Consider the following 14,137-nt stretch of genomic DNA (forward strand, 5'->3'; position numbering starts at 1 on the left):
TTTCTGGATCGGTATGATTGTAACCAACATCTATCCTAGAGTTGTACTTCACCGATTACAGCAAGTATTAATTGTCCTGACTTGAAAAGAGCAAAATGTTTCAGCAGCAGTTTTCTGGCCAGTGTCATTGCCGAGTCAGGAATTCCATTTTTGTTGACGAGGAGCCTTTAGGATGCATTTAACAGACAGTTATTAAATAAAGTTTAAATGTGGCAAAAAGCAAGCCTCACAGAGTGTAATACTCTTAAAGTTAAGCATCAACCTCCAAACGAAGGATTTGCTTGATTAGCAGAAAGAAACAAAAAATACATTTGGTATAAATATAAATCTGTCCTCATATCAACCAGACAACAACAAAAAAAGAAGTATTGGAGTAACACAAATGGAGGAAAAATGCAGGGTTGTCCAGCAAAAAAAAGTTTAACCTAGCTCAACTTTTACTCAAAAATATTTGGCTGCCAGCTGCCATTGGGTCAAAGACAAGGTTCTGCCAGAGGGGTTACACAGAGAGACAACAGACATTCATACCTATGCCAAAGTTGTAATCATCAGTTCATCAGTTCTGCACACAGTAAACAGCTTTTAGAGCAGCATCTGCTCACATCCAGATGTCTTTTTCAGGGAAGGCCTTGCATCGCATGAGTCATTTCTTAATGAGAACAATCAGGGAACTTCCATCACCCCAAATCCCAAGAAGCTGGGACTTTGTGTAAAATGTAAATAAAAACAGAATGCAGCAATTTTCAAATCTCACATTTTACACTATATAAAATACAAAACACATTCACTGAGATAAACTAAGACATTTTACTGTTTCGTGAAAAATATTAGCTCATTTATAATTTGACGATGGGGTAACAAAAGACTGGAAAAGTAAGTGGCACTAAAAAGAAACAGCTGGACTAGCATTTTGCAGCAAATTAGGTTAATTGGCAACACCTCAGTGACATTATTGGGTATAAAAAGAGCATGTTAGAATGCCAGAGCTTCTTAGAGGTGAAGATGAGCAGAGGTTCACTAATCTGCACAAAAACTGCAGTTACAAATTATATGACAATTTCAAAATAATAATCCTCAATTTAAACTGTGAGGTCTATGGATATCTCATCATCTAGAGTACATAATCTCATAATAAAAACTTGATAATCTGGAGAAATCTTAGTACGCCTTTGGACAAGACTGGAAATCAAATATTGGATGCCCCCAGGCCTGGTGGCTATTAAGCAGGACTGCATTAACAAACAGACATGATTCTATCATTGAAGTCACAGAATCGCTCAGGAACAGTTCCACAAATCCTTATCTGTGAACACAGTTTGCTGTGCTAACTGGAACTGGGATTAAAGCACTATGATGCAAAGAAGACGCCATGTGTGAACATGATCCAGAAATGCTACTTTCTTCTCTGGGTCAAAGTGGAAAATTGTTTTGTGGTCAAACAAATTGAAATTTGACTGAAGAGTTGAGAGACCATCTCGCTTGTTACCACTGCTCAGTTCAAAAGCCACCATCTCTGAAGGTATGAGCTTGTATTTAGTGACTTTGGACATATGGAAAGGCCCCATCAGTGCTGAAAGATATATATAGGTTTCGTAAAATATGTTGTCATTCAGATCACGACTTCTTCAGGGAAGGCCTTTCAGCAAGACAATGCTAAACCAGTGTGTCACCAAACAAAATATGATAAAAATGACCCAGGACTGAGACAAGAACAGCCAAGAACAACATTTGTCTCCTAAAAGTCTCCCCAGCTCCCACATGTTTATGCGCTCCTATTAAATAAAAGAAATGGTGGTAAACACTGTCTCTACTTACTTGCGATGTGCTGCTGCCGTTAAATTCATAATGAGGGGTGGTGGTATTTTTCTGTCTAAACATTTGATATGTTTTGTATCTACTACTGTGAATAGCACAATTTTTTTTACACAAATTTTCTTGCAAATTATTTACATTTTACACAGCACCCCATTCCTTCTTTCAGAGTTGGGGTTGTAAAAAGGGATGTGACAAATTCATATTTTTTTTTTTTTTTTTTTTTTGTGTCCCGTTTGGATCTTTAGCCATCAGAATTGTTGTCTTAAGGCCAAGAAAGATGCCAAGCGGATTTGTTTTACCAAGTGGATCATCATGGCCTTGCCATATTGGTCCATTTGATTGACCTTTATTATAATTATGAATTTATTTTACTTTCGGTTGCTACAAACGGGACAGACATGACTGGGGGATAGGACAGGGAGAAAGAATGAAAGAAAGAGAGGGAGAGAAAGAAAACCAAAGGGGAGAAGAGATGGTGAGAAGGGGGGGAAGAAAGAAAGAAAAAAACACCTGGATCACCTGTATGGAGAAAAAAAACATATTAGAAAGCAAACAACAAAGAGCAACATAATAAATAAAAAAAACAGCACCATCACAATAAACTAGCTAGCAGTAGATAACAGTAGATACTAAATAATAAACGATATTGTGCAGCACACAAGATAGACAGTGCACAATGTGCTTTGAGGCAGCAGCCAAGAAAGGTGTAGTCCGCGTCTGTGAACACCCGTGTGTACACCTGTGTGCATACCTGTGTGGATCAGCACGCTTGTATTCCAAAGGTTTCTCCATGTAACGATCTGCTAGGGAGTGTGGGGAGCCATAGCCCCGTCCCCCAGGGTATGAAGCAGGTATGGAGGAGATCCAGGCCCCAGATATCCAGAGGCCCCAGAGTACAAGGACCCGAGGAGGACCACCAAAGGGGGGGGGAACCGTGCCACCCTCCTGGGAAGAGCTGAGTAGAGCCCCAAACGAGAGGTCACCCCACAGCTACGGAGCAGAGGCCAGAGGGGGTTGCAGTGGCGTGCCCGCGGGCTCTGCTGGCAGCCAGCTGTGCCAGAGAGGACCGAGCTTCAGGCCCAGAGGCCAGAGGCCTGAGAGCATCCCACCCCCCGGAAGGAGCCCAGCCGGGCCACAGGCACCCGGCCCCGCCAATCGGCCACCAGGAGTGAGCCGGCACATACATGAGCGCCCAGCCCCAGACGACAAGGACCACCAACACACCAACGTCTGAGGGCATCAGCCACCGGCAGGGAGTGTGGTGAGGGGAGATAGGCCTCCGTACTTTAGAGGGCCTGAGATGTACCCAGAGAGGTTGAGTCTAAGACCCAACCTGACATATAGACACAGACGAACAGGCGCACGCGGACACAGACGTGCATTCCCACCCCCATATGCACAACCAAATACTCGGCACTCACCCAACGTGTAGACAGACACAAATAGACACTGCACAGACAGTCGCACTCCCCAAACATACTCTATATCCCAGGTCCAGGTACCCCCGCCCTCAGAGGGGCAAGCCGCACCTAGACCCAGGAGATGTAACCCTTCTCTCTGGGGTGGAGGCAAGCGGACCACCTCCTTATCTGCAGTAGCAGGGAGGCCCCGCATCCCAGACCCCAGTCTGACGGCCAGCACCTCCTCCCAGCCCCCCAGCCCTGACGACTAACAGAACCGGGGTGAGTGAAGACCTCAAACCTCCCTACGCCCGCTCATATGTAGTGTTGCTGTGTGCTGTTCTAAAGTGCATTTAAAACACAGGAGAGCATGGTACTTGCTTCCTCTCAGAGAGCAGCACGGCTCCTCCCGAAAACCCTTAGTGTCTAAATGCATTTAAAATTGAGGGTAGGGCACCAGCGCCAGAGGTGGGTTGGAGTACACCAACCATCCTCTGGATGCTGTAAAATGTGCACACCCCCAAGGCCCTATATGTATGTGTTATGTGAGAGTGTGAGTAATGTGGATGTCTAGGTTGCAGAATAAAATTGAGGCACAGGCGGCCAGAAGGGGACAGAGGGGGAGTGCCTCCCCTGCACCCTGGTGACATACCTGCACCCCAAGCCTCCACGCCCGTCCCGGACCCACCCAGGGGCAGCCAGGCTACCAGGCCAGTAACCAACGTCCGCCAGCACAGACCCTCCCCCATCTCCGCTGTACGCAGCCACAAGGAAAACACCATCTAAGAGCCCCCAGAGCTCCTAACCAGGTCATGGCCACATCCCCCAGGTTAGGCCCTCTAGGGAAACGTCCCTAGGGACTCCCCAGACGCCCTAAGGCCGTCCCTACCCCCATATCAACCACAATAGCGAAGGCAGGACCAAACCATGACCCCCCACCCCCACTAGGTGATGAAGCCGATCAAAGGAGCCCAAAGGGATTGATCAAATGTGATGGCAGAGGTTGTATCAAGACTAATGTGATCTATTAGATGGTTTTTATATTGGTTAGAATTAAGATTATTTTTATTTTTCCAGTTAATGAGGACCATTTTCTTGGCAATGCATAGGGCCGTAAAAACAACGTGGGCTGTGTTTATTTCTGCAGTGACCTCATCCAAGTTGCCCAGCAAGCATACTAAAGGGGAGGCTGGAATGTTACATTTCAGACACTTTGATAAGTCTTCACATATCTCACGCCAAAATTTCTGAACTGGTGGACAGAACCAAAGAGCGTGGATGTAATTGTCCGGTGTATTTGCTGTGCAGTGTGAGCAGTTGTTGGAAGGCGTATAGCACATCTTGAACATCCTATGACCAGTATAGTGCACTCTGTGTAATATTTTGTATTGTATTAATTGCAAACTGGGATTTCTGATCCATTGAAAGGTTTTTAAGCATATCTGAGACCAAAGGTTTGGGTCTAAGTTGATTGATAAATCTGCTTCCCATTTTGCAATAGGAAGGGATATTGATTCATCTATTTTAGAAAGTGTTCTGTATATTTTAGACAATAATTTGGGGGGTTTTAGACTAAAAAATTGTACCACACTTGGTGGTGTTTGTAATTCAGCTTCACTGGGATTAAATTTCTTTTTTACTATGGATTTAATTTGTTGATATTCCAAAAATCGTTTCTTGTTGATCCCATATTGTGTAACTAGTCTGTCAAATGAAATAAAGTCTGTTCCTTCCAACATATGTTCCAAGTATTTAATTCCTTTGCAACTCCAATCTGGAAAGTTTATCATATTATTGTTTTGTAATATGTCCGGATTGTTCCAGATAGGTGTACGTTTGCATGGGATTAATGAAGACTCTGTCATTTTTAGAAACTCCCACCATGCTGTCAGAGAAGAGCTAATATTGATGCTTTTAAAGCATTCATGTCGTTTGATGTTTGAGCTGATAAATGGTAGGTCTGAAATTTCTAGGTTATTACATAGTGCCTGTTCTACATCTATCCAAGGTTCATCTAAGAGGGTGTGTTTAAACCATCTAGAGATGAACTGAAGCCTGTTGGCTAAAAAATAGTGATTAAAGTTAGGCAGATCTAATCCTCCTTTATCCTTGGTCCTTTGTAGTGTTTTTAAGCTGATACGTGGGGGTTTATCTTTCCAAAGGAATTTAGAAATATACGAGTCTAGAGATCTGAACCAATCTTGTGATGGCTTATTTGGGATCATTGAAAATAAATAGTTTATTTTTGGCAAGACCATCATTTTTATAGCGGCGACCCTTCCCATGAGTGATATGGGTAAAGATTTCCATCTAGCCAGGTCGCCTTCTACTGTCTTTAAAAGTGGGATGTGGTTTAATTTAGTTAATTCTGAAAGTTTAGGAGAGACATTAATACCTAAATATTTTATATTTCCACATTACAGTGGGGAAGGAGAAGAATTATGGAAGGAGCAATTAATCGGAAGAACTGTTGATTTCGACCAGTTAATTGAATAATCTGAGACACTTGAGAAAGAATTTATCAATGTAATTACCCCAGAGATATTGGTTTGTGAGTTTTGGAGAAAAAGTAACACATCATCTGCATAAAGGCTGATTTTATGTTCTATATTCTTACATTTTATGCCCTTAATTGTTGTAGCCTGTCTAATTGCTGCTGCTAGTGGCTCAATAAAAATTGCAAACAGTGAAGGGGAGAGTGGGCATCCCTGTCTGGTGCCCCTCAGAAGAGAGAAGCTGGAGGATGTTTGGTCATTTGTTCTGACACAAGCTGTTGGGGAGTTATATAATATTTTTAACCAGTTTATGAAAGAGGGTCCAAAACCAAATTTATGTAAAGTTGCAAATAGAAATTTCCAGTTAACTCTGTCAAATGCTTTTTCTGCATCTAAAGAAAATATTATGGTTTCAATGTTTTTACTGCATGAGTAGTCTATTAAATTAAGTAATCTACGTGTATTTGTTGATGAGTGCCTACCTTTTATAAAACCAGTTTGGTCAGGATGAATTAAAAGGGGGGTTATTTTCTCTAATCTCTTTGAGAGAGCTTTGCAGATTATTTTAAGGTCTACATTAATAAGGGAATTTTTAAATTCTAATTTTTAACAGAAGGGGAACAAAAACTGCAGCGAAAACAAAAAATAACAAGCACTAACTCATTTTACCCAAAACAAAACCTTGTTACAAGAATCCAAATGGCACCAATTTCTTGGAATGTGTAAAATTTGAATGTGGAAACGTCATTTGCATATAAAGCTACATTAAATTCATTTTTAAAACCCCAAAACAAACAAGGGTGCTGCCAATCAACTTTAAAAACAAAACAAAAACAGTTTATACTGCCTTGGGTTACACAATGGCACCTCTACTCTTTCTCCTCTTAAATCTTCAACCACATAATTCCTGTGCCAGAGCAGGAGTGGGGCCCACCATAACAGCTGACATTACAAAATATTTTCAGTGGCTACAGCTCCTTTCCTTGCAAACTCAATGAAAATTTACCCAGAAAGCCGGGATTACATGAGCCGAGCAAAGCCAACCTCTTGGAGTACCTTAGTTCATTCTCTTCCAGCCTCCCGCTTTTCTCCCTCTCTTCTCTATTTCTTACTCTCTTTCTCTTTTCTTTAATTCACCTCCACACTGGCCACACACACACACACTTACAGTACAATAATAAATGTGTTGAGATAATGTGGCTTGGAAACCATATTCAGTCTTCACTTGATTAAACACTGGAATTTTGCATGGTGCCCAGAAATGAGGTTAGCAAATGGCTTCTTTGGTTGCCAGCTTGGAAATGCACAAAAGGAAATTGAGGGAGAACATAGTGTCTGCCGCTTGCTGGCTTCTAAAAGTGCTTGATGAATGTTAGTGTACGTCACTTGGGATAATCCAAGTTAGCTGTGTGTGGACTCCAAATATGGCTGGAGTGTGACTGTTAGATGTAATGACTGCGCTGAAGTGAGAACCCTGCACAGGGCCCCTCTCAGAAGGTACACACCTCAGCTCTGCCTTTCCTCTGCAGATGGACTCACAATGAACTCTCAGTTTCACCTCAACCTTGATGTTGCAAGAACTGCAGATACACCAAAAAGATTGTTGATGCAATTAAAAAAATGTAAAAAAAATCTGTCAGCGATCTTTTTTAATATTTAGTTTAAATTTACCTGTTCGGTTATCTTAAAATAGTTCTGTACAATAGTGTATTTAAATTCATCATTATGTGTCTGCATGAGTGTTTAATAATCACCCATAGCTGTATATAAAATGGTCAACATAAGCTTGTGAATTCTTTAAAGTTTTTGTGTTGCCTACGTGTGTGTGTGTATGTGACTGCTTTGTAATTTCATCCCATAGGCCCTCCTGATGTGGAGCAGGCTTGTGAACCAAGTGTGCGTACCTGGAGCCCTCATTCAGCAACCGAGCAAGACATCGTTGGCCTGCCAGAGTGCCCTCTACAGGGCTGCATGCTTCAGCTAGAGTTCGCCTACCCACTGGTACCTGACTCCTTGACTGTGTGGGTTACATTTCTTAGCCGCGAGGAAACAGCGCTGCCTGCGATCCATAACATCTTGCTGCTGACCGTCAGTGGAAACAACATTTCACTGGGTCCCAGCAATGTTTTCTGTGATACCCCGCTCACTATGAAGCTGGACATTGAGGAAGAGGTGTATGGGGTACAGTTCTACACTATGGAGCACCATCTGGAGATTGACGCCACTCTTTTGACATCCAAGCCAAACTATAAACTCTGCAACCATTGCCAGCCTTTACGCTACCGCCTGTTGCGTCAGCCACCCTTCACACATGCCCCCAACGGTCTGCTGCTGAATGAACCTACCCACCGATATACAGATAGGTGAGTGACCTGGTAGGTGAATATTCTTCTATGAGTGCCCAAACCTCCACGTAAATCGCCACTCAAAGCCTGTCAGGATCACACAAACATTTCTGAGTGAAATATTTCTGACTTGGCCTGTTCATAGTCCACCAGGTTTTATGTATTTCAGCTTGTCATATGTTTTGTGCAAGCTTGCTGGCAGGTGGGCAGAAAGACAAACAAAACAATGCAAAACAAACCGCTCGTACAATAAGTTTGCAGCGGCATGAAAAATATTTCTGCAAACGGTTGTTTAAGAGAAAAAATGGAGACTTGCTGAGCAGTCACTGTATACCTTCCTTCTTTAGTGTGATGTAATTAGGAGTTTTTTCAGGGCATGCCAGTAAAAAGTGTTTTGTTTTTTTTATCTGTGGAAACTATTCACTTAGATATGTTCTCGTAATACCAGATATCCTTTTTAATGCCCCTAGGAACATAAACAAGCCGCCTCTTGTTCTGCAGTTTCAAATCTGTTGCCCAACATTTGTTTCCTATAAGTCATAGGTCAGTTATTGCCCACATTTGTTTCCCCCCCCCCCCATATTCCATGAAGGACAAATAGACGGCCTGTTGAAGGTATTATCTGCACACTGTGGTGAGAATTTAATGCTTTGCTTTTATGGAATGTGCTGACACAGGAAAAAAAACATGTTGCTATACATGGCAGAGCTGTGTGTTGTGCCATCCCACTATCATGCTGTCAGTCTGGTTCCCATGAGAAGGATAGTGCTTGATAAGAGGCAGAACAGTGAGCATGCACGTTATGCAGGATGCAGTGATGATATCTAACTTCCATAAAGTGCCTGTACATAACTTCCCAGTATAGTGTGAGTATCCGTGGAAGGTTGCCTACAGTAGGAATGTATTTATTTTGAGGTTTTGGCACACTTCAGTTATTATTGATGTACTGTAGGTAGTTTTACTGCTGTGGTGTATTTCACTAGCTGTGGTTGCATTCCAGTGGTGGTGGTCAGTTGCGATGGCTGTCTGTTTTCTGTTGTGAGAGCATGTGCGATCTTGTTTCTGTTAAATGGTCAGCGAAGATCTAGCAAGTAAGTATGTGTGTTCTAGCCATAAAAGTCTGTAGCTCATCCAACTGAAGGAGAACAGTGTTTCTTTTAGGACAATTTATTTGGAAACACTGTGGAACAAAACAAACAAAATAAAAACATACTGTACAACCTCCAAAAGGCAGAATGAAGGGGCATAATGTTTTCACTTTCTTTTACTGATCAGGGCATAAACATTAAATTAGACACGTCGTTCGGAATGCTGATGCAGGCCCATTGGCTCGTCACGAAGCATAACGAAACAAACATAACCTCTGACATTGTGAAGGTCACCCAGATGTTTTTGTCCGCCACAAATCCAGCGTAAGGTGCTCCATTGCACTACCTGTGTCGATTTGCTGAAATGCTTTTCTTGACCACACAGACAGTTGCATCGTCTTGCAGTATGTTTCAGTGGGTTTGACAGACACGGATGATTGACCTTCCACTTTCAGGCTTACTGGCCTTCAGATTAGTTGAGGCAAACTGAGCAAAGGAGATGCCAGAGAACATATCTCCTAAGTATCAACCCATGTATGATGGATTGTTTGGTCAAAGTAACGAGATGCAAAGTGGGAGTTAGGACTACTTGAGGGGTAAATTATGGCCATGATTGGAGGGCAAAGAGGGACAGTATTAGGAGGTCAAGCAAGTGTAAGGAAAGAAGGTAGCAGAAGATGGTTCCACTCCTCCTCAAAGGAGGTCGTCCAGTGGCAGTGCTGCTACTGCGCCCTTTGCAATTTAACTCTGGTTCTGTACAGCTCTGCATATTATCTGCCACATTTATCCCTTTAGCTACTCAAGTCTAGATTTGCTTGTTTAACTATTGTGTGGCACTCTTTTTGGCTTATTCTGAAAGCAAGTTAGATCTTAAACCGAGGACTTTATATGTAGTTCTGGTCAAATGGGGGGAATAGCAGGTCTTTCCTTTAAGTCAATCTATTGTTCACACTCAGTTCACACAGCTATTTGAAAAAGTAGGCAATGTTTCTATATCACTTTATTGTCAACACTAATTAATTTATTTTGTTAATAGAGTTAGGGGATTACTTTTTCTCATAACAAGAAGTAAAAATCACTGATTAGTCGGAAATCCTTCGACAGCAGCTACAGCGATTATTACTTTACTCTCTTCGATCGCCTCTTCATTACAAACATAAAAAACATAATCCATAGCAAACCGTTAGTAATCTGGTAAAGTAAGTAAGTAAAGTTAAGTAAAATTTTATTTATATAGCACATTTCTAGATAAAAGATCACAAAGTGCTTCACAAGGTATAAAACAAAAACAGACAAAAGTTAACAAAATGCAGTTCTAAAAAGATGTGTTTTTAGTTGTTTTTAATCTGGTAAAGAGTAAGGCTTGTAACTGGTAGAAGTCATTAATCAGCTAAGGGTTAAAGGTTCAGGAAGAGCCAGGACATTTCTCTGTCCTTGTTTAGTTTATTTGATAATTTTTCATCAGGCAAATGCAGCTGTTTAGGCAAAAGGAAATAGAAACTACAGACCCGCGCAACCCAGAGGACTTCTAAAAAGGCATACGATTGCCATAAAAATGATTTCCTGTCCTGTGTGAATAATTTATTTTAGCTCTATACATATAGCACAGGTTAGTGTGGGTGTATAATTAATAGTCCTAAAAAGTAAGGCTTTGTTTGGTGATCTTGCAGGTTCAAATTAAGTTGTTTTTTTTCTCAACTTCCTTATATTTATCTGTTTTTCTCATCTGGAGTCTTTCTGCCAAGAACAACAAGGAGCTACAGAATGGAAATGCATCTGCACATAAGTGTCCACATATCAGTAAAGGCTGGAACACACAGACGAGCACAGGCACACACCGGCAATCTTCTTGCTGTTAGTAGCCTTCACGTATGTTAACTCATGGCTCTGTGTGGTTTGAATACCTTTGAAATGCATATTACAGGGCTTTGTTCAAGACTTCACAAGAGAGCCACTATGAAAAAAAATTTATTCTGGGGTTTTGAGAAGAACAAAAAAGCACTAATGATGAAATCTTATCATGTGACACGTTGACAGTGACTGTAGTAAGGTCCTTTGAGCTATGAGTTATACAGCAGATATTTTACATAGCTATAATTAGTTACAGATAAGTGTGTTTTTATGAATGCTGGATAGGAATTCTGATACTAAATTGTTTGAAACCTATAGGTGTGGCTGTTATAAATTCGTCCACAACATCACTATGTGCTTTTGAGGTAGCAAACAAACAAACAAACAAATTAAAAATCTCTATGCTATTTGTTCATTCTTCTCTGCTGCCAGTGGCTTTACTAACATATGACCACATTTAAACTGGTGCCTTTTTTATGCCCGAATCATTCAAAGTTCAGTGTTAAGCGGCTCTGAAAATGGTCAGGCACATGGATTGGACTAAAAATAATTCAATAAGAAAGCATTCAGTGTCCAAACAAAATTTTTGAAAGACTTTCCAAAACCCATGCTCAAGATCAGTAAAAAAAAAAAAACCCAAAACAAACAAAAAGAACCCCACAAAAAAACACGATGAGAAGAAAGTCTGGCTACTTTGTCAGTGAACGCAAATTCATTGATTAAACTTCACATTAATTAATTAAACAAGAAAATGGGAAAATTAATAACCGTGAACACAAATCAGTAGATTAAATATCGCAGCTATTTCACCCGCTTCCCAGAAGCTGTGTTGTATCATTATATCAGTGACAAGAGGAGAAAAAAATTATGTGCGAAAGGACAAAGGACCCCACGATGGAGTTTTGCAGATCCTGAGGAAACTTCCTTTGTGCCCCAAGCTGACTGTGATGTATGACACGGGGGGATCTGATCTCTTGGTGTTTTCTCAGAAAATAACTGAGGATGATATATGGCTCAGTCGACATGACCTGATAATCTGTTTATTGCTTTTTAAATAAGAAAGTCGTGGGGCACGCTTAAATAAAATGTTTGGAATTGACTGCTACAGTATTGACACGGGTAACGAGTTTGCAGTTCTTTGCCTGTATAGACCTAGGCGCCGGACATAACCACAGTCTTTGGCTTAGTCACTCACCTCAGCTTCCTTTCTAAGCCTTTTAATCCCAGCGTGGCTGTAAACCGCCGCTCCAACTTTGCTACTGAAAGAAGAACACGATTCCCCGGAGTCGTGAGCCATTTTTTACACGCTTTTCCCAGCAATCACATCATCGTGTATGCGAGAACCCAAATGCCTGATATAATCGAATCGTGAGAAGGTTTTTAACCTGATAGTACACAGTCTAATTACACCCAGGTAACAATGTTGGTGGTAACAATCTGGGGAATTTATTTATCTTACCTCACTCCCTACACGTAAGACAGTTGTGTGACCTGTCCTGAGAAATTTACCTGAGTTCATGTGTGAAAATTGTCTGTCAGAGAAAGAAGCATGCAGCACTGTTTTTATCTTGATTTTAGTCCCTAAATCAAACAGCATGTTTGTTCAAACAGCCATGTATTGAAAACTACAGCACTGTTTTTAGTTGTATTTGTGAGATGACGGTGAAAAACTAGAAGGACTGACCATCAGCCTAACGAGAACTAGATTACCTCATTAGATCCAGTCGTTAAAATCATCCTTTCTGCTTGTTCTTGCATGAGCAGGCCTCCCATTGTGGCCCAATCAGTAAGTGCTAGTGCTTTTCAGTGCACTGGATTGCCTGAAACCGAGCGGCCCAAATACCTGCCCATCCACAAAAGGGAAAGTTGTGTGCCTCCTTTCAAAGCGGCATCTGTTTCTCTCTTCTTTCCGTCTATTCTGCATGTTTGCTTTGCTCAAAGATAAAGTCTCCCAGAGCTTGACTTTTCCAGAGGCTAAACTAATTCAATTAGAAGGGACATGTTTGAGTGTAACCTAGAGTTGCACCAGTATGAACCAACATTGCGGAACAGGGCATACTGTTGTGCAGATGAGAGTCTGTCAGGCCAAACGTTCTGTGTTGATAATAATAAAGCCAACATAAATAACTAATCTCAGGCACGAACTTTGCTGTAAGAGAATTCATTTTGTTACTTGATCTTTAGGCTTGTCACTTTTTATATTTCGTACTTCACGGCGAACTTGCACTTGGTCTAGGTCTTTCTGTTGGGAATGCCATGAACAAACGTGGAAAAGTGAAGAAGAGGGAGAAATTATGCAGATTACATGTTTTACCCTAAGCATCTAATTGAAAACATTTATGAGTTCTCATTCAGTAGTAAATAAAAAAAAGTGCTCAGAAAAGGCAAAGGCTTTCCTGAACCTCATTCAAAGCCTATGATCGCGCTCTTTAGTTTAAACTTTGGCGTACCAGGGAAAGTTTAGTGCTTGATCCTGCTGATGCGTTACATTCACACTCTGGAATATATGGCAGCTTTGGGAATAGTGTGATATGCCTGTGCGTGTTTTAATTAAAGCCTGCGTGTATGCGTCTCTCATTGCTATGTAATTCTATGGGCTGTATGCAAGGTGCTTTCTGTAATAGGCATATTTATGGTCCATGTGAAATAATCCATGGCTAAACTATTGGTTCTACTTAATCCCATTCATAGATGCCGTTTTTAACTGATATACCAAAAAAAGGCTGCATGCATACAGCATTCAAGCATTCCTTTTACTTTAAGAACTGAAAGACATCAACATGCGCTACTGCACATTAACTGTTGCGCTGTTTGATTGTACTACAACATCTTAAAAAGATATATTCAAAAGTTGTATTCTTTAAATGTAAAGTGATGTTTTTATAACACCTGCAAATCAGAAATCCAGTATCTCAAATAATAAGGATATTTCCTAAGATCAATCAAAAGATACAATACAGAAATGTCCAGCGTTTGTAAGGTATGTTCATTTATATACTCAATACATAAGTCTGTGGCTCCTTTCACACAAATACTTGCATATTTTTGAGTAATTTCAGCGCAGTGTGGGATTGAGGCAACCAGCCTGTGGCCCTGCTGAGGAGTTATTGAAGCCCAGGTTGCTTTGATTGCGACCTTCACCT

The 14,137-nt window shown here is 41.1% G+C and overlaps 1 protein-coding gene across 2 annotated transcripts in view; it reads left to right on the top strand.

Moving 5' to 3' along the window:
* Positions 1-14,137, top strand: part of pappaa (pregnancy-associated plasma protein A, pappalysin 1a) — a 112,781-nt gene that overhangs the window by 24,719 nt on the left and 73,925 nt on the right. For both annotated transcript variants that reach the window (XM_084935331.1, XM_084935332.1), the window contains exon 7: positions 7,572-8,073. In XM_084935331.1, coding sequence (XP_084791457.1) covers positions 7,572-8,073 — 502 coding nt within the window. The remainder of the gene's footprint in view (positions 1-7,571; positions 8,074-14,137) is intronic.

This window comes from Perissodus microlepis, chromosome 7 (genome assembly GCF_051167445.1).
Source record: "Perissodus microlepis isolate ML-2025 ecotype Zambia chromosome 7, ASM5116744v1, whole genome shotgun sequence".
In the NCBI taxonomy this organism is placed as follows: Eukaryota; Metazoa; Chordata; class Actinopteri; order Cichliformes; family Cichlidae; genus Perissodus; species Perissodus microlepis.